General features: G+C 38.0%; 1 protein-coding gene across 6 annotated transcripts in view; it reads right to left on the bottom strand.

Annotated features, from left to right (window-relative positions):
• Positions 1-1,760: 1,760 nt before the first annotated feature.
• The window catches only part of SYNE1 (spectrin repeat containing nuclear envelope protein 1), a 662,466-nt gene continuing 642,653 nt past the window's right edge, over positions 1,761-21,573 (bottom strand). For 5 of the 6 annotated variants that reach the window (XM_089694288.1, XM_089694287.1, XM_089694289.1 and 2 more), the window contains 5 exons: positions 17,164-17,292; positions 15,098-15,310; positions 12,829-12,921; positions 11,953-12,011; positions 1,761-2,677 (listed from right to left, as the gene is read on the bottom strand). In XM_089694288.1, coding sequence (XP_089550414.1) covers positions 2,437-2,677; positions 11,953-12,011; positions 12,829-12,921; positions 15,098-15,310; positions 17,164-17,292 — 735 coding nt within the window. In that variant the 3' untranslated portion in view covers positions 1,761-2,436. The remainder of the gene's footprint in view (positions 2,678-11,952; positions 12,012-12,828; positions 12,922-15,097; positions 15,311-17,163; positions 17,293-21,573) is intronic. The other variant, XM_089694290.1, reaches the window with a different exon arrangement.

Raw genomic sequence — 21,573 nt, forward strand, 5'->3', positions numbered from 1 at the left:
CTGCCAGGTCAGATTGTTGACAGTTCCAATTCACTTTACAGAGTCAGGGGGAGAGCCTAGTGATGCTACATGGCATGTGTCTCACCCCAGCTTGGCCATAGAGACAGGTAGCTCTTGAACGGAAAGCCGTGTGGATACTTTCATTAAAGAAACAGGGCATGCAGAGTGTGTTGGCATTGATGCACAGGCTCTATGAGCCTGCAGATCATTGCAACCAACAACAACAAGGAACATAGGTGACAAGTAGTTTAAACATAATTACAGATTTCTGATCTAAACAAAGATTATAATGCTAATTAGGAAGGGAGTTTTTTTTAATTTTAGCAACACTATAAAGCTATGAAGGAAAAGTTTATTGTATTCATCAACAAGACTAAATAATCATCCGTGCATCCCTCTGAAAGTGTTTTCACTTTGTTGTTAAGTGCCTGAATTCTCCGACTTAAGAAGTTAGTGTCGTCGACTTCCATTCCCCAACAAGAGTCCAAAAAGAGTACCCTTATTAACCACGGGAAGTACTTTCATTGGACAGGAAAGCTAATTTCAGAACTAATTTAATAGGAACACACAAGAGATAGTTTTCCAACTAAGAATGGTGATAGCAGGCATCTTATGATAGCTGTTCTCTGGCAGGACTTTTACAAGTTTAAAATAACTGACATATTTAAGCTAAAATAAATATGCCCAACAAAATCTTTGGTAGTAGTTTTTGGTGCAACTGTACTTACTTAAGAAGTTCTACGATCCAGTATTACAAAGCTCCATGTTCTGGCATTTCCATCAGAAACTTCCAAGGGTATCTGATTAAGATGTTTAGATCACCTTGTGTTATACGCAGAGGGTATCTTTTCCTATTATCATTACTAGTACCTCCTTCCAAACAGGAAGCCTTCTTGTCGGGGTTTGGGCACGTAGGCTGGCATAGGTTGCAAGAAAAATCTAGCACCGGGTTGCTCTTGGTGGCTGGAGTCTTGCTATGAAGCAAGAGGTGTTTTTCCATTCTTATTATTTTTATTGATGGACACTTGTTTTTTGCATTCTTGGTGTTAGGTATTAAGGAAAAGACCACTGAATCACCTTTGAAGAAAGTTGTTGAATAGTGTGTAATTCTTTTATGTTTGGTCCTGGAGAAGTGGATTCATTCTACAAAATGCATTGCCTGTTTTGGTTGTAAAGTGGAATATCTGCAATATGTCAGTATGTATAATTTAAGATAAGGGGTCAGTAGTCATAAGCTAACGGTCAGTCCGATGTCATTGATCGAATATAGCCATATTAGGTCAATGTTGTCACCAGCATCCCCTCCCTTTTTTTACATGCAGCTGCAGGGCAGGCAGTCCTCATGTGACAGTTCCCATTGGTTCAACCAAACCTGAATGCTAGTTCATTACTTGTGGTCAGATGTGTGCAACCTATACCTTTGACATGCCTAGTGTTTTTAACTTACTTGAATGCGTATATGTGTCTATTTTGTACAAATAAATTATGATTTTTGTATCTTGATAAACATCCATGTAATTTGAATTCTTGAGTGTTATAAAGTCCCCATATATATTTTTCTTGGCATGTGTTTTTCAATGATAGTACTTCAGAATAATGAATCCCCTAACTCCACAGTTTTGACATAAACTAGTCTACCATTACTGATGGATCTGTCTAAGCAGATACTCTTTATAAAAGGGAACTTGCACAGTATATTGTGACAAAGCATGTCCAAAAGACAAAGTGTTATCTTTAACCAAAAAATGCAGACAACAAAATTATTTTACAATATCTATAATTGCAAGAAATCAATACAAACAAACTTTGCTTAGCAAACTGTACATACATAAATAATATTTTCTATTTCTTTACTTGACATTTCATAGATAGTTTTCTGTCGAGGTCAGAACTTCATTTCTTACATCCAGTTTCAAAGCTTTAAAAAGTGCTTCTCATTTGTACATCTGCCATACTTAATACAGAGTTTACAGTTAGTTCATGCTTCCCCCACCAAATCCCCACACAGAAAGCCCATCAACCAAAAATGCCACAGAGAAAAGTAAAAAAAAATATTGGTTGTGTAAGCTCTTTAAAATTTTATATTACAAGCATCTAAAATCGCATCATAATTGCATCATGTCAAATACTGATAATACTCACATTGGGGATCGATTGACTCATTAGAGTTTTCTTTGACAAAAAAAAATATTAATTTTGGCTATGCATAGTTAATCTTTTTTAGAAGGTCACATGATTTAAGGTAAATAGGCTGTTTTTTCTGAGCTGAACTTGGTGACTGTGTTTTGAAGCACATCATAATGTACTCAATACTGCAGGGGCTCTAACAGAGCTGTAATTTTATAGATTATTAAGGGAAATAAAGCTGCCACATTAAGTGCAAATAAAAGCTGGCAACAGCTCATGTATCTTCCAGACAAGGTTCTGCCACATTTTTCATATAGGGGGTGGTCCATTGGTATAACGGAGCATTGGGTGGAAGGATCTTGCAAAATTATTGGACAGAGTGCAACTGTAGTCTTCTTCGGACATTGGTACAAGACAAGCAAGACCAATCAAAAGCAGCAGAAGAAGCTGAAGTGGTAACGCAGCTCGAAGGACTCGTAGGAAGAATGACTGATGTCTTTGAGCTAAATTAGCTTCAGAAGGGTAGGAACCTGAGCCATCGTCTTTGGACCTGATAAACAGAATTGATAAAGGTAAGTTTACAAAAAAAAACATTTTATTGTAGCTTCCATACCTAACCAGTGTTTGTGATAACTCACCACTTATCAATACACTGAGCAGTCCTAGCCCATAAATGTAAACTTTCCACATGGAAAGGAGGTCAATAAATGATATTCTGATGCGGAAATCAGAAAACAGTTGTAAAACTTAGATCTGTGTGTAATGTTTTACCTAAATTTTAAACATCTTAGGATATTAGTTAAAATGAATGCCTCAGAAAAGAGTACTTATTGTTAAATCTCTGAAACAGCACAGTGGACAGTTAAGAGGAGGAGAATGCTGTATAGCATCTTCTCTCTCTCTCTCTCTCTCTCTCTGTATATATATATTTTATTTTTTTTTTCCCTAGGGCTGTTTTCCTTAACTCTTTATACGTTTCCATATCACTGTGCCCAGATATATATTCAATTTTTGCTCTAGCACCATCCCAGTTGTAACAGTTCCTGTACGTGTTGTGGAAAAAAGAAGGTCATGCATTATGCATCTTCTTCCTAGCTTGTACAGAAGAAGGCAGTTGGGGGCCACAAGGCACATTGCATTCCGAGTCTATTCTGGCAGTTATTTCATACATAAGTTGAATAACTCAGTAATCCTTTTGGCACTTTTAAAAACAAGGCAAATACATCTGTACTACAGAGAACTACTACATTTACTTCTTTCCTAAACAGTAAATAAAAATAATACTTTCTGTACAATCCAATTGTTATGTGAACAATACTAGGCTTGGTGTGGTAGAAGATTTGGCGGATTTCCATTAGAACCAGGATCCTGTGCTGTCTTCTCAGTCGTTATACTATTCCATCACAAATAGCACATTTTCTCATTTGCAGAATGATGAGGGAGGTAAAAGTATGACCATGATGTGGCAGTTATAGGACAGTGCAACAATCCATAAGATTGCTTGTGTATAAAGTCAATGCTGGGAGATGGTCATTCAGTGCCCAGGGCGAACGTGGGAAACCGCACCCCCCCAACTGCCTATCACCCGCACCAAACCCTGCTCCCAAAGGGCCAACATGGACCGAAATGTTTGTGGCATGCAATTATATAGCACAAATATTTTTGATACACTGTAGCAAACTGCCATAATTTATTATATGATGATGATTGATAATATATAGTCACAGAAGTGCAGAACTAAGTGTACACATGTGACCTATAGGAGAAGTAGGGCCTGTCAGTTATTCAGGAGAACCTGATCGGAAGGTTAATGAAGCATGTAATTTTTTATTAATATGTTCACTGCCGCAGCCTATAGCTGACAGCAGTGATCACTGTATTCTGAAAGCAGGAAAACCTGCCACTGTCAGAATACAAAAGGAGCAGGAGAGATTCCCCCATCAACGCTGTCAGTGTTGATGGGGAAATCAAGCACATTTCTTTCCTTTAACCCGTGGTTGAAGGAAAGAAAATTGCACGATGTATGGTCAGCCAACGAACCAGCCCTAAGAATAGCCAACCAAATGCAGGTAAGTAAAGTGTTAATCTCCTCACCTGAAAACAGAAAGCTCATTAAACACTGCTTATTTATTGCCAGGATGACAGTGTAAGGTGATCTCTAGTCCAGGCTATGGTGAGGGGTCCGGACCATCTGGCAAAAGGGGACAGATACAATGCAGTGCACACTGATAACTGAAACTAATAGCTCTGGGGGACCGTGTGACAAACTGGTCCTCCTTTGTTAATGAACTTCTGGTACTGTGATGGGTAAAAACTTTGGGTCTTTGAGCTGAACTGCAGTAAAGATGGTCCAATGGGAAGATGCCCCCTTCTCCACCATCGAGAAAAGCATGTAACCCAATATTTAAATTGCTAGAGATGAATCTCAGAATTCTCTCTCCTATTTAGATATTGTGTTACATGTTGTACAAATTGTGAAAGAACTTTTCTTAATTCAGGAGGAGGGAGAAGGGGTGGGTACCCATTGAATATTACTACAGTTCAGTCTTAGGTCCCAAAGCTATTAAGCACCACAGCTCCAGTAGTTCAGGGCCAGGAAGAGGACCAGCATACCTGCACAGAAGATTTCTTCAGGATTCAGCTGCAAACGCAATGTGGGACATATACAAATACATGTTGATCCTGCCACTGAAGTCCTCTTCATGCAGCTTCCTGCTATAAGGGGACAATCCTGCTTACACTGCTACTGCTATTCAAAGCAGCATTGTAAGCTGTGTCTAAGTGTACTACAGTGAGATATTGTAGGTAACATGACAATCAGCATTGTCTTAGCTGATTCATAAGACTCTAGATAGACTCTAGATAGCGCTGCCCACTGCTTTCTTGGTTGACACCACTGCTTCTGTTGCTAAAATCCTCTAACCGTGAGCTGCAGTGTCTGACAAGTGGAGCATCTGCCTGACTTAAAGGAGGTAAAATACATTTTAATTAGATGAGGCTCTGTTATCACATAGTAACTGTACCAGAGATATGTTATAGACTACCACACAAGAGCCTTTAGGTACAGTATAATTTAAAGCTGTATTAAACCCAAAACCAAAAATGTAATACAGCATATTGCTGCTTACCAATCATTAGATGTAGTGGCTGTATTAGTTTTCTTTTAGGCTGCTCACCCTCTGTTTTCACCTGGTGATCTGGCCAGTAACACACCTCCTATATTACAGTGCCCTCGCTCTGGATAAGCGGGCATAAGGGGGCACTTTTGGACAGCACTTACAACAACAATGTTTTTCTTTTTGGGATAAAAGGTTTTACATAAATAAATACAAGCTGGTCATTGTAAGCACCCTTGTCAGTGTTAAATGGTTTGTCCCATTCCTGTAGCCTAAATATCTGCAAGAGAGTTTGTTCTTTTGAAAAACAACAGACTTATTGGCTGGATCACCAGATAAAAATAGAAGAAAGAAAGCCTGTAAAAAATTAATGCAGCCATCACATCTACGAATTGGTAAGATGCAACATAAGAAATGTTTGTTTCTGGGTTTAATACTGCTTTAATAGCTGCCAGAATGTTTGTTAGCTGCCTTTATCTAACTAAATTATCTGGTTGGATCCCATCTGTTCTAGAAGAAAGAAGGGGGGGGGGTCATCCTCTGAGTTAGCTGAGTGTGTAATCTGGATGGGCAATTCACAACAGAGTAGGCAGTCAACCTATTTAAAGGGTGGTGCTTTTGCCTAGAGTGGACCAGCTGCTAGTTACAATGAGAAATATAGAATTTCCTTATGTAATATTTCATATTTACCCAACAATAAATATTTCTTCCTAAATATATACGTTTCCTAAACATAATATGAATGACTTAATTAAAATGCACCCTGATTATCTCTTTGCTCTAAGCCTGCAATGATGTTACTGCTGTACCAAGCAAAACTACACTAGACTTTTCATACTTTCTAGCATGGACACAGCAACATTCAATGCTAATAGTGTAAAATATGTAGAATCAGTCACATTCAATATTAGCAGAGCAAATAACTAAGCCAAGAAAATCTATAAAGGTCAAAAGTTATTCGATTTTTTTTGCTGTTTGTTAAAATTATTTTGCCTGCAGGTTATAATGCTTCTAAAAAACACTTTGTACTTCCTTTTACAAAGCTGTAATTGATGGCCCATACAAATTCTTTGTACAAACTTCACTTTGGATTTGATTATTCCGTACTCATGAAATCAGCAAGCTTTTGGTTAGACTAATGCAGAAAAGCCTACTTTTCAGATTGTTTACCTGCTGGTTATGTGTCTAAATATAGAAGATTGGTGAAAAGGTCATTAGCGATCTCAGATTAGACTTTCTAGATTTCATGAACTAAGCTTTCACAGAAAAAAAATATTTTTAAATATACACAAACCAGCTTTTACCTTTCTTGATTATAAGTGTACTCAGAGTAATCTACTTATATATTGTCTTTATTTTATTCTGACATATTCAGTCTGAGCATATATAAATCAAAGTGCTGTCAGTAAAAACAGAATGTCAAAACAATTAGGTCCAAATTAGTGAATCATTAAAGGTTTTTATGTAGTTTTGGCTGTGACAATTACATTTTTATCAAGCAGTAATACGCTTGAATTGATATTTGGAAGTAGCAGCCATAACAGATCTACCAGCTAAGGGAAACTGTACTTTACAGGTGACTGCACTGTCACCATGGGCAAGACATGTGATGGCACTGCCAGCTCCATTAGTGTGCCCCATCCTACTTCATTCCCAGTGCCATAGGATTGACCCATTGTGCTGTTAAGGGAATGTAGTGTTCCTGCCCATGTTTACTAGCCCATATGTCTGTGGTCATGTCTGTCCTGCCACTGACAGCATGGTTCAATGTCACAGATATGCTGGTGGAGGGTAAGGATGGCTTTCTGGGCAAATAAATGATGGCTTGGTACCAGTTAATGTGGTGTAGCAAAGGCCATAAACTTGCTGTAGGGAATTGATTCCACAGGCTGTAATGGAAGTATCTGTAAAGCCAGCAAAGGAGACAAGGTGGCATTAGGACACTGGGCATGGGGAAGAGCATGATTTGAGATAATTTTTTTCTTCTGCTCCAAAAGTTGCAGAACAAACACCTGCCTTGGAAAGGATGCTACTGGAAACAGCCAAGTGAATGTAGGAATGATCTGCAAAGAGCCATAACTTGACCCTCCTCAGCACTTATTCCTGCTGGATTCGTTATATCCTAGGCCTCTGAAGTGCCTTGTGAGACCTCCCTGTGTTTTCCAATGGTTGTTGTACCCAAATGGCTAGTACGTATACCACTGCAGTTATGTTGCATGCAGAGACTGCAGACCACAACAGTGCTATCAAAAGCAGAAAAAAAGGCCCTGCATACATAGCTCATTGTACATTCTAAAAAAGACTGCAAACAGGCAGGTAAGTTTGTTTTATTGCAAAGGAGACTAGCATGTCTTTTCAGCAATAAAAAACCTGAGTGCTTCAATTTGTTTTACATTTTATTTCTGCTTTTTAGGAAACCGGAAAAATCTTATGGGAAAACTCGCTCCCATGTGCCGTCAACCTCACTGTGGTCTCCCACCCTCCTGTCCTGCACCACTTTTCTTTTTCTTTTCTTTAATTTTTTTTCTCCTTCTTCTCCCCTTTTCCTCATCCCACCTCCCCCTCCTAAACACCTTGGGTGTCCTCTTTTCTACCCCAAAGTTACTGGAAAATACCTCTCTGTATGCTCTGACCATAAGATATGACTGCCCAGAGACCTAGGATATGTGTCCTTCATTATATAGAATGAACACTTAGCTTCTACCCTCTAGCAGTAATGTGCCTGTAGGTTGTACTATCTTCTCGGTATGTACATGATCATCATGTTCTCTTACATTTTTACCACAATTGACATGGTGGAAACAGGTTCATCAATTCATTGCTAGCTGCTAATTTTTCATTTTTATACATACAGACTGTTTTCACTGTCATTTGTCACCAAGAATGTGATGTCATGCCACACTATTCTGTTCTGTTGCATACCTTTAAATAAAGAATTTAAAAAAAAACTTATGGGAAGAAAAAATTAAAAAAATATGGAAATCCACGCTGCTGCTGGATCTGCACTCATGCTTGATATTCCTGCTGACTCCAGGTGATGAGGAGGAGGAGCATTGGAAAGGAAAATGCTTCCAGGGATGAGACAATTAACGTAAACCTGTTGCTATTCTCTGAATGGGCAAAGCAGAGGTTTGCTTTAAATGTACATTTTATAAAGGAGCCGATTAAGTTCTGTAATTAGTGTACAACATACAAAATAAAAAAACTAAAAAACTCTTTGCCTGCACTAATTGCACAAACAGCCCACAAACTATTTATGAAATGCTTGAGTGTCATTAAAAATCCTGTAAAACTGCTTTATTTTATTTTGTTTGCCCTTAAACCGTAGTCTATCAATGTTTACTGATCCAGTGCAAGATCAAACACAAAGTACTCTGATCAGAGGCATTTAAAATAATAAGGAACACAGTGACAGCCTGTTCTGTGTTATCAGTTAGTACTGTAGCTGACATCAAACACAACCTGTCTGACTTGTGCTTTTGATTAAGCTCTCCATTCAGTTGAAACTCGTTTGTATTCCATGCTTGCCTGAATGACAAATTGAATATTGTGCTGTACTGCAAAAAGATGTGTTAATCAACAGTGCCAGTGGAAAGAAAGAGTGCTGCGGCTGAGATGTTATTAGGAAGTGGGCTCCACTGCAAGCTGCAAAGCTGTTAAGACGCACGCTGGGCCAGATGTTTGGCAATGGAAGATGTCAGCTGGAAAGGTGATGAGAGCTTGACACTTTTATTATCACTTTAGATTAAATAGAACATGCTCATCAGCTCATAAGCGAACCTGCTGGCTTCTAATTACGCCTTCATATTACACAAATTGACAAGTAGAAAAAGCAGTCTGCTCTCTAAGGGCGAATTCACACTATTAGGAGAGCTACCGCAATGCTTTACCACTGTGAAAGCTCTCCTTTGCCAGTTGCGCTAGGGGGCAGTGTGGTTCAAAATTCAGCACATCACATTGCTCCCTTTTTTTGTTTGTTTTTTTGGAGCTTTATTTGAAGTGTACAAAATGTACACTTAATTGACTGCAAGGTCAGGCAAGCGCTGGGCTGCCTGACATTGCAGTGCAATTCGGGCCAGCACGCTGCGATAAAATGCAGCATGTCGGCATTGCAGTGTGACTGGGACACATAGGAAACAATTGTTTACTGTGTGTTCCTGCGGTGACAGCTGTTTTATCATTCGGTAAAATATCTGTCACCACACATAGTGCGATTTCACCCCAACTAATTTGTTTTAAATCAATTTTTATCTATTTATTTTTCACTGAGATCTGATAAACATAGGTGTATGGTCAAGGTTGTTGATTTGTCATGACCTCACATCAAAAAGATACAGTATATGAGGCCATTTACAAATGCAGGTATGTACATACCCGTAGCAAATAATTAATTATTGGCTCCTACAGGTCTAAATTAGGATGTAGACAAGAAGATCAAGGCACAAAATTGGTTTTGAGCACTCCCGCCTACATCCAATCTGGCCTTCTACAGTGATGGCAAAATCAAACAATTGTTGGAAACTATACTTAATTCCCCCTAAGGTAATAGAAATGGTTGTGTTAGAACCACATTATGCAAACCAATGTAGTTCTAGTACAACTTAATATTTTTCCCTGACTGTTCAATATCTGATCAGTTATCTGTTGAATGTTGAAAGTCAGATGTGGCTCAAACACCCTCTCTTGACCAATAAATGACCAAGGTATGGGTAATTTACCTGTTATAAGACAAAATGTCTTGCTGTTTTTGAGGGTTACTGTGGCATGTTCTTCTACCATACACAGTAAAAGCAACAATGGACAACTTTAAGAATAAGGCATGTTTTAGCACTCTGTCAAGTGAAACACTATTGAAGAATGTTTAGAGCCCTTCAATAGTCATCGCCTGAAGTACAGATATGCCTTTCACTGTGACCAAAAAGAAATAGAAAATGCTTTAGTAGCTTAGTGTTGCCATTGAGTATGAGCTTAAATCAATTGGTTTTCTGCAACAACATTTTTTACATGAAAGGAAAATGTAGCAAAGGTTGCCCTTAGCTATTTTGGATGGCTGAATTGGGTGACAATCCTCATGTCTATGAGAGCCAGAAGACATCTCAAACACTTCATAACCAAGCATGAAGAAACAGCAATTGGCTATGTTTTATATTTTTATCCATTTATTACTCCTGCCAAGTTAAGCTGGTGTTGGCTCTCCTCCAGCCTTTTGCCTGCACTGAAATAAAGATAGTCACTCAAGAATATGTATGTTTTGGCATTTGGGTTGCAGGCTGTCTGTATAGTTACATGGTCAACCAGTACAATCTGCAAAAAAAAAGTTGTTGCATTATTATTGGATTGTAAATGTGCCTTTTTACATACTTACCTGATTTTTATATGGATATCAACAGGAATGCTTAAATAAGATGGATTTCCAGGGCAATTGGAAACCCCCTATTTGTTTGAGGTCCATTTGTAAAGGTACACTATAACATGGACCCCAATTCCCAGACACAATTAATAAACTACATTAGGACCATATCCCATTGTTCCCTTCATACTTTGGAGTACTGGAGCCCAAACAGTATACAAAAGTGTTCCACAAAGGCAACCATTGTGTTTTATGGTCTGGATGCATTAACAGATTTTACCAGCAGAAGGAAGTCTACAAGTAAAATCTGCAAATGCAGATCTGTCTCCAGAAAAACTAAGAATTAAAGGATGGGTGGACCCCTCTATTTTACTGTATGTAGACATCCTGTACATGTCTGGCATTGCCACTTTCCCTGAAAAAAATTCTTTAGTTTTACCATATAAATGTAATAAATTTCACTGGTATTTAATAATCACTGATGTGGCCATGTGACATTTACTTTAAATATTACCAGAAATTGATGCTAGGATTTACTGTACAGAGTGCACAGTAAATGTCTTTGCATCTATGTGCACATTTTAGGTTTATCCACAATGATCATTAGTACATTTTACTAGGGCCTCTTTTGTCAATGGTTGATTAAATATCTTTCTTAAAATTTTTAATTTTAAAATCTATTTTAATAGACATGTGGTCTTGTTGACTATCTTACTAAATTTGTATTATGTCCTAAAACTCTAGTGACAGCAAGGATGCTTGGGATATTTAGGACAAATAGGGAAAGTAGACTCATGAAAAAATAAAAATGACTGAAGCACACAAAACAACAGCAACCAAAATGCGCAAGCCTTTCTTTACAGAAAGATGTAAAATGTACCCAAATAACAGAAAGAAAAGCAGAAAGCTTCATGTCTGCACTCTTGTGGTCAGAGAAACATGGGCTACATTTATGTGCAAGTATACTGACAACTGTGTTAGTAAGGGTTAGTGAGGTTAGCGAATAGAGATGGCGCCAGCAATTCCATGGACCAATCTGTTCTGACAATGAAGAGTTCAGAGAAGGCAAACGCCTACAAAATGGACTGAATGTAACAAGACCTCATATCCATTTTGATGGCTGGCAAGTTCCAAAGATGAATGGAGTAAAGCCTGACTTAAACTGAAGTCTAGAAAATGAGAGGATGATGAAAGCATGTGCCATAAAGATTGACTTGTCGCCCTTGTAAAGCTCAGCATGGTGTATCAGATAATGATGAGATCCCAGTAAATTTTGAAAAACAGGATTGACCTTGCTGGACATATTCTATCATCCTCTGTGTTCTAGAGTAGAACTTGGAAACCAGGAGAATAAGGTACCTGCTAGGTGGGTTGTTGACAGAGGGTCCAGGCTGTGAGACACTACATTTGCCCCGTGGCTGTTTGCAATGAACAGGGGGTAAAGAAAGAAGAATGTTCAGTCCAGGCAAAAAAAGACAAGCTACCGATGAAAGAAAAATCAACAAAATGAAAAGTGCAGCAAAAGAAAATAAAATCACATGAGGTGACCAATACCCAGGAGGGAAGGGAAACTGGCTTTCGATTTTGTTTTTTTGAATAATATATAAATAAACATGCAGTATATTAAATACTATCACTAAATAATATACTTATTTCATCCAGTAAATATTTGTTTTTTATTGAGCAAAATAAAATGTATTCATATATAAATGTATACATAACTATTGGTTCATTCCATAATTCATGTAATTGATCATTATGATTAATGTTCATCTTGACTATATAATACAATTGATAAGTTTTGTTAAAACATTCGAAAAGCCAGTATTCCCATACATTATACCACTAGGACCTATAGGAGACTAGTGAATGTGAAAAAATCAATTAAGGAGATCAAATAGTTCATAGGGATAGAATTTATAGGTGTTATTCAACTAAAGTGCAAATGAAATTCATAATTCCAAAACCACAGAAAACTGATTAAAATATAATTAAACAGAATGATAAAGGATAGGCCAACATAACCCCAGCTTCATTAAAAAGTATAATTTATCCATTTTTTTGTGCAGAAGTGACATGTCAGGGAGTTAGAACAGTGGAATATTTCAGTGTGTCCGGCTAATGGGAATATGGATGTGCTTCTGGGCCTACCTAGTAGAAGTGTATCACAAGCTCTGCCTGTCTGTTTCTCAAATCTTTCTGAACTCTGTTTATTTTAAACCAGGTGTGCTTTACCGTTCTCTGCCTGCTGGGGGTGCTCCTGCCAGACACAGGGCTAAGGGATCCAGAGGTGTCTAACTCATCTGCAGAAGACCATGATGATAATTCCTGTGCGTAAGAACAAAATATACATGTAAATGAAAGATACATTTCCTGTAATAACAACTCTCTGCTCTCTCAAGCTGGTGTATTGTGATATATGGAATGCCTACCAATATGTGGGTTTATGTACAATAGGGGCATGTCTAGTAGTATAGTTATTCAGGAGAAAATAACTAGGACACATTAGGACTTAAAACAAGTCTTTGTTTTGTATTCAGAACTTTTTTTTCTAAAATAGTTTATGGATAATGCCAACGCATCTTTCAATCATTATGTACTATTTCACATTAAACAGGGTAAATCTAATGTAAACTACTATTCAATTGCATGCTTTTTTTATTAGTTTAGTTTTATTCTGTGTGTGTGTGTGTGTTTCAGAGGTAGCAGTGATGAGCCAGTACACGATAACATCTGGAAGGTATGTTGGAAAAGCCTTCTCTAGTGGTACCCCTATTTTTTTTCTATTTGCTGCATGATAAACAGAATGATAAAGGATAGGCCAACATAACCCCAGCTTCATTAAAAAGTATAATTTATCCATTTTTTTGTGCAGAAGTGACATGTCAGGGAGTTAGAACAGTGGAATATTTCAGTGTGTCCGGCTAATTTATCCATTAGCAGCAGCACCAGAAGAATACCCTCTGAAGAAGCCTTCCGCACAGGAAGCTTGTCTGGTTACAGGCTGTTTCAACTGGGCTCATAGTCAGGGCCAGTGCTACCACTAGGTGAACTAGGCAACCACCTAGGGTACACTGCCACCTAGGATGCAGCCACGGCCACTGGTTTCCCTGCTCTGCGCCATGGTCAGATCTAGGGGGTGCTGGGGTGGGAGAAATGACAGGAGAGAGCCAGGAGATGCAGGCTGTGCTCTCCTCTCTTGTCAGTGGAGCAATCCTATATAAAGCAGATGACACAGGATCACTCTTACATCAGCATGTTCAGTGTTTGAGTTATTCCCTGGCTCCCTGCTGCCAAGAGATGAGCAGTCATTGGAGGAGATAGGGGGCATGGGAATCAAACTGTGTACAGCCCAATCCAAGAGCAATCCTGTGTCATCTGCTGTATGGAGGATGGCTCCACTGACAGACCTTCCATATGGTATAATCAACTGGTCCATCACTGTCAGCTCTGAGACTTAGAACTTGGAAAAAAGGATATTTTGAATTGAATAGCAGTGTAAATTAGACATTTAATACATTTAATGACAGTTGTAGAATGAGGTTATACGTCCAACTGTTGTCCTTTAAACAGACATCAGGGTTTAAAATGTATCTTTTCTTGGTCTAAAGAATTTATTGTAATTAAAATAAAACAACGTATTTACAACAATGTAAATGTTGAAAAAAAGCTAATTGAGCTCTTCAGGGGCAAAAATGTAAAATGTTTTATGTAGTTGATAAAGCACTGTGTGATATACATTTCAAGGGTCTATTCACTTGCTCTTGGAACATAATGATGTTGGTTGTAGTACTCCTAATACTCAGGTCTTATGTTACCATGACCTACTTTGTCTTAGAATGTGTTACAAATATTTTTGTATACTTTACCCAATGTGTGCGATATCTTTATTTGCTTTCTTTATCTCCTTGAAAACTCAATACAATTAGATTAAACATAAGGGTCTATTAATTTCAGCCATTGTGTTACAATGCAGAAGCTAGTGTGTGGTGCGGTTCGGCTGCATAACTGCAGTGCCGGTGTGCCGATCGCACCGCATCGCACTGTTCATGTTTTTTTCTAAAACTAACTTTACTAAAAAGTTGCACAGTGACATTTCATTACGTTTTATTGGCCACTGTTCAGTAATGGATTGCCTTGCACTGCACTGTGCTGGAAAAAAGTATAGCATGCAATACTTTTTTCAGCACACACGGACTGCACATCACCACAGTGATGTGAACCAGGCTTACAGGAGTCAAGGCAGTTTTGCAGTGGAATAGCCACCCAATGACGTCCCACCGCACCTGGTGTGAATGGCCTCTTACTGCTATTTGCTACAAATAAGAGAGATGAATATAAACTATATATGCTAAACTGCAGCCTGGCACCCTTTACATAATATCCCCTCTTTGCTAAAGAATTTTTCTTTTAATTCCTGATACAAGCTCAATAAAACAAATAAGTGTTAAAATATGTTTTTAACATCTCTTTTATTCATATCCAATCACACAGAAAAACTTACCAGCTGATTGCTTGATATGTCTAATATTTTCTCTATTTCTTTGATGTGACGAGTTACTTCCTTCAAGAGCACTTTGAGCCTGTTCCCAATGACATGTACCTTTTCTTTGGCTTCAAGGCAATCCTTGCCCTCTGCATTGACCAGCAAATGGCAGGACATGTCTTGCAGTAATGCCACCTTCAGCTGTGACTCGAGCAGTTCACGCTTGATTTGCTGTTACGCAAGGATAAGGTCAGTCTTCTTTATACTAAACGTCTAAAACTTTAAACCTTTTAGTACGAATGACAAATTATTCAAGTTAATCTAATAACTGCAAATATAAGAGTTTGAGCTATGTCATATTTTATCTAAACTAAATCAGCCAGTACTCTAGGGGTACAGAAATGATTTTGACAATGCAATACCTGTACCTACCTTCAGGTTATTGATTGAATGCCAGGAGAACCCTAAAATTCGAACAAGCTATCCCAAACACTTGAAGGCTTGCTTGCCTCCAGCTTGTAGTTATTGGCCTTACTGGCCCATCATTATTTATTTATTATTATTTATTTCAGGTACTTATATAGCGCCGTCAACTTATGCAGCGCTTTACATATATATATATATATATATATATATATATATATATATATATATTGTACATTCACATCAGTCCTTAACCCTCAAGGGCCGTACAATCTAAGGTCCCTAACTCACATTCATATACAAGGGCCAATTTTTTAGACAGGATCCAATTAACCTACCATCATGTCTTTGGAGTGTGGGAAGAAGCCGGAGTATCCGGAGGAAACCCACGCAGGCACAGGGAGAACATGCAAACTCCAGGCAGGAGGTGCCATTTATGGTCAAATAAAAACAGACACTAGAGGGTAGGCCAGCCTTCAACACTATTAGGAAGTATTGCAGATTCCAATCTACAGTAGACCTGGCATTAGGGTTCCCTTTGCATTGGAGCAGTCACCTAAAGGCAATTTTAGGCAGTTATGTGCCTGCACTGTAGTTCCCAATTCTATCCAGTACCATTACAGTACTGATGAGTTTACTGTTTTGTTTGCAAACCAGAAGCAAAGAAAAATACATGGTTCTTTCATATATAAGGGGAGTATGTGCTTAGTGATTGGTAGCTCAGACACTGAGCCCTGTTACATGGAGATAACGAGAGAGCCCTCAGCCCTGTGTAATCTCCAAGACAAAGGTTCACTTTAAAATAACTTTCATCATCTACTGACTAAAACAGCACAAACCACAAAGGCTTATATAACTACCTGACATATGTGATATTCTTTTTTACATCATTATAGAATATTATGGAATGTTCTAAATATTAGATATTGTTTTGGAGGCTGGCTAAAAACAGGATCACAAGAATACCATTCAATGAAAAAAAAAACAAGAAGTCGACCACTTTAAAAAATTATCTGTTCAATTACTAACTGTATTTCAAATTTAATTATAGTCACATTTAAATAAGACAACCACACACTCATACAAACAATGGGGGAAACTTATCAACATGCGAGCGGGTAGAATCTGGAGCAGCTGTGCATGGTATCCAATCAGCTTCTATCTTCAGTTTGTTCAGTTAAGCTTTGGAAATGAAAGACAGAAGCTAATTGGTTGTCATGTGCAATTGCTCCAGATTCTGTCTGCTCTAGCTTTCATAAATTCACCTGAATGTGTTAACATTTACATCCGAAGTGTGTCAGGTAATGGAAGAACAATGAAAGGAATGCATTCAAAAGTAAATAGCCCACAATGTAAATTGCCACCTGCAGCCTTTTAGTATAACTTGTTATACCGCAATAATAGAAAACAAAATTCTTGATGTACAAAAAAGAGGAACTAGCTATTTACAAACTAAGCTGAAAATTAATATTTACTTTTATCTAGGACTGATAAACTACTACTTTTATCTAGGACTGATAAACTAATAGGGGCAAAATTCAGCGTGAATTCTATTTTTCAGTAAATGTGAGCAATACTGTGCCACAATATTTTGTCTGTGAATACAAGAACTGCAGACAAGTCTGATATCCCTGTGGCAATAAAGAAGGTAAAAGTAGTACCGTTAACAGCTTGAGATGGTCGTGAAGAGTGTCACTATCAAGGCTGGGATTGATAGGAAGCAGTTCACCTCTTCTTCGGTCAATGTTTTCTAGCCAAAGCAGTAGCCCATGACTCATTTCATGAAAGTCCTATCATAAACATACACATACAAAATAATGTATGAATTACAACTATGGCATTTGCACTGTAAAGATATACGTAATTCAATCTTAATGTGACCCACCACAGTGTCAATGTTACCCAAACCTGTTAACAGTCAGTGTATGAAAATGTCACAGGATCTCCACTCCTCAGCTCCTTCAATTATTTGATTACCAGATGACACACAAGTTGGTGGAAGGAACCATAGTGGCTGGCGGAGGAGGAGTAAGTATTCTACACATTTAGAAGCATGGAATACTTGCACTGTCCTGGGCAGCAGAGAAGTGGTGGCTTTTCAATACACACCAGCTGGAAAGGTAAGTATATTTACACTTTGAACATCAGTATTCCTTGACAAAATTTCTTTCAAGTATTTTGCACATATTTGTGCATGTTTGTACGTACACGAGTACACAAGTAAAATATATTCTAGGTCTCGGTCTAGGCCTGCATGCCTAAAAATACTGAGTTGTTATGCAGCAGTATGTAATAGACCTAGCTGAGGGCAGCTAAGGAACAGCAAGAGAGTTGCATCTGCTGAGAAAATGCCAATGCCAAGAATTCAATGGGAAATGAACTACAAAGGAGGTAAAACATAAATCATTATAATGATTTAATGAGCTATGCTGTTTTACAGTAATCCTTCAATAAAAAGACCTATAGAATTGTTAATGCTTTCAATACAATTTACGCTTTTTTATCTTTTCATTTCCATTCTAGTATTTTGAACCAATATTTTAAAACCAAACATGATGGGATTGATTTCCTAAAGGCTGTTCACTTTGCAAGGGAATGTGCATTATTCATGGGGAGTTCCCTTAGCTTAGTGAATGTGGGGAAGTTCTGCTGACTTCCATCATCCAATCATGTACAAGCAAAAATATTTTATTAAGACTTTAGTAAATCAACCCCAATAACTCCAGAGGTTATAATACAATTTTAAAGGTGGATAGTTTTAAAAACATACAAAAGAGCAGGAACACTACATTATATATATATATATATATAGTCCTTGATACATAAACGATCAATACTGTATATTTCATATGCTATTTCTCATAGCCAATGTTTTGGTTTTTACTTTACTCTTACATTCACATTATTATATTTTTTCACACATATATTTTTGAGCAAAATGCATGTATAGAATAGATTCAATGCAAATGTCAATCTTACTCGTTTATTCCTTTTAACAAAGGCTATTTTTATTGCAAAAACTATATGATTTTGTGTGCAGAAGTATAGCCAGAATTAAAAATGTCCAGTTCCAAAATGTTTCAAGACATTCACATTGCATTATAAGCTAGTGCAAACATTTGATGTTATATCTATAAGCAGTTTCAAACCAATTAGAGTCCAGGCATTCCTGAAGTATGTACTGCTGGGATGACTTGGGAGAACAGGTGCTTATTGTGTAATTTGTTTTACTCAAATACTTTTCATTTAAATTTTTTCAGTTTAACAAAAAACAACAAAAAAAATGGAAAAACAAAACATAATAATAACAGCGGCAGCAGTACATCCCACAGTACAATTTCAAGGAGTAGCATCCACATTGCTTATAAACATACCTGTATATAGAAAAATATTGAGACATCTGATATATATATACAGTCATGGCCGAAATTGTTGGCACCCTTGATATTTCTCCAGGAAATCATGTATTTCTCACGAAACGTATTGCATTAACACATGTTTTGCTATACACATGTTTATTCCCTTTGTGTGTATTGGGACAAAACAAAAAAAGGGAGGAAAGAAAGCAAATTCGACATAATGTCACACAAACCTCCAAAAATGGGCTGGACAAAAGTATTGGCACCCTTTCACAACTGCGGATAAATAAGAATGTTACAAGCATGTGATGCTCCTGTAAACTCACCTGGGGCAAGTAACAGGTGTGGGCAATATAGAAATCACACCTGAAAGCAGATAAAAAGGAGAGACGTTCACTTAACCTTTGCATTGTGTGTCTGTCTGTGCCACACTAAGCATGGACAACAGAAAGAGGAGACGAGAACTGTCTGAGGACCTGAGAACCAAAATTGTGGCAAAATATCAACAATCTCAAGGTTACAAGTCCATCTCCAGAGAACTAGATTTGCCTTTGTCCACAGTGCGCAACATTATCAAGAAGTTTGCAACCCATGGCACTGTAGCTAATCTCCCTGGTCGTGGACGGATGAGGAAAATTGATGAAAGATTGCAACGCAGAATAGTCCGGATGGTGGATAAGCAGCCCCAAACATGTTCCAAAGACATTCAAGCTGTCCTGCAGGCTCAGGGAGCATCAGTGTCAGCGCGAACTATCCGTCGACATTTAAATGAAATGAAACGCTATGGCAGGAGACCCAGGAGGACCCCACTGCTGACACAGAGACATAAAAAAGCAAGACTACAGTTTGCCAAAATGTACTTGAGTAAGCCAAAAGCCTTCTGGGAAAACGTCTTGTGGACAGATGAGACCAAGATAGAGCTTTTCGGTAAAGCACATCATTCTACTGTTTACCGAAAACGGAATGAGGCCTACAAAGAACAAAACACAGTACCTACGGTAAAATATGGTGGAGGTTCAATGATGTTTTGGGGTTGTTTTGCTGCCTCTGGCACTGGGTGCCTTGACTGTGTGCAAGGCATCATGAAATCTGAGGATTACCAAAGGATTTTGGGTCGCACTGTAGGGCCCAGTGTCAGAAAGCTGGGTTTGCGTCCAAGATCCTGGGTCTTCCAGCAGGACAATGACCCCAAACATACGTCAAAAAGCACTCAGAAATGGATGGCAAAGAAGCGCTGGAGAGTTCTGAAGTGGCCAGCAATGAGCCCAGATCTAAATCCCATTGAACACCTGTGGAGAGATCTTAAAATTGCTGTTGGGAAAAGGTGTCCTTCCAATAAGAGAGACCTGGAGCTGTTTGCAAAGGAAGAGTGGTCCAAAATTCCGGGTGAGAGGTGTCAGAAGCTTATTGATGGTTATAGGAAGCGACTGATTTCAGTTATGTTTTCCAAAGGGTGTGCAACCAAATATTAAGTTAAGGGTGCCAATACTTTTGTCCAGCCCATTTTTGGGGTTTTGTGTGACATTATGTCATATTTGCTTTTCTGCCTCTGTTTTATATTTGTTCCAATACATACAAAGGGAATAAACATGTGTATAGCAAAACATGTGTTAATGCAATACCTTTTTTGTGTGAAATACTTGATTTTCAGGAAAAATATCAAGGGTGCCAACAATTTCGGCCATGACTGTATATCTATATATATCTATCTCAAACGTGAGTGTCAAGTCTTTAACCTTATATTCAGTGCTACCCAAACCCTTCTGCGCCAAGTGTGGAGAAGAGGAACAAAGAAGCATTATCACTTGCAAACCAAAGAGATCACACAAGGGAATAATACCACTGCTATAGCCACTTCAGGTAGTGAGTACGTTTAGCATGCCTATACATCATGTGCTCCGGCCAAATACAGCTGTTTTATTGTTTTTTAGTTACATTATGACCTACAGCATCATATGCATCAGTAACATTGTAAAATCTGTATGAACACTAACGCTAGGGGATTTCTTATTGTGTTTTTGATGTAAAAAAAAAAATATATATATGTGTGTGTGTGTAAAATAAAGCCTAATCCTACTAATACTGCTTCTGTACAATGCATGATCAGCACATTTGACAACTTATAGGATATTGTGTAAAATATATTACTACAATGGACTGGCACATTCCCTCAGCTACACTACAGCTGAGGAAAAAAAAAGATTGTTATTAGTAATAATGATAATAATGGACAGAACGTAATACTACAAAAGCTAAGCTTGACTATTTTTTTTTAACAGACTGAGCAAATCTTTAAATCTACACCAAACTAAAGGTAGACAAAGATGGCGGAGAATTAAATCACTTGACACATACCTAAATCCATCAGGGACTACCTGGTATGCAACCCCAGAGGCAGGTGTATCTTGCTCTTTGAATGTCCAAAATGTATAAAAGATAAAGGTTGACTCAACCTATCAACCTCCACTAAAATACCTCCACTAACTCTTTAACATGCCTAAAACATGTGCCTATCTATAGCTGGAATATTATCAGACAGCTTTGTACCACACATATTTATAAAGCAGTGAAAGTAACTTTCACTAAACATTCACTGGTAGTGAATCAATTATAAACGCATGCACCAGGGACATTCACCTTTAGTTAATGTTTAGTGAATGTCAGATTCACTGCTTTTTAAATATACCCTACATTGTCAAGATGTTCCCTGAT

Source organism: Staurois parvus, unplaced genomic scaffold (assembly GCF_062004578.1).
Source record: "Staurois parvus isolate SC_StPar_1 unplaced genomic scaffold, SC_StPar_1.0 ptg000657l, whole genome shotgun sequence".
NCBI lineage: Eukaryota > Metazoa > Chordata > Amphibia > Anura > Ranidae > Staurois > Staurois parvus.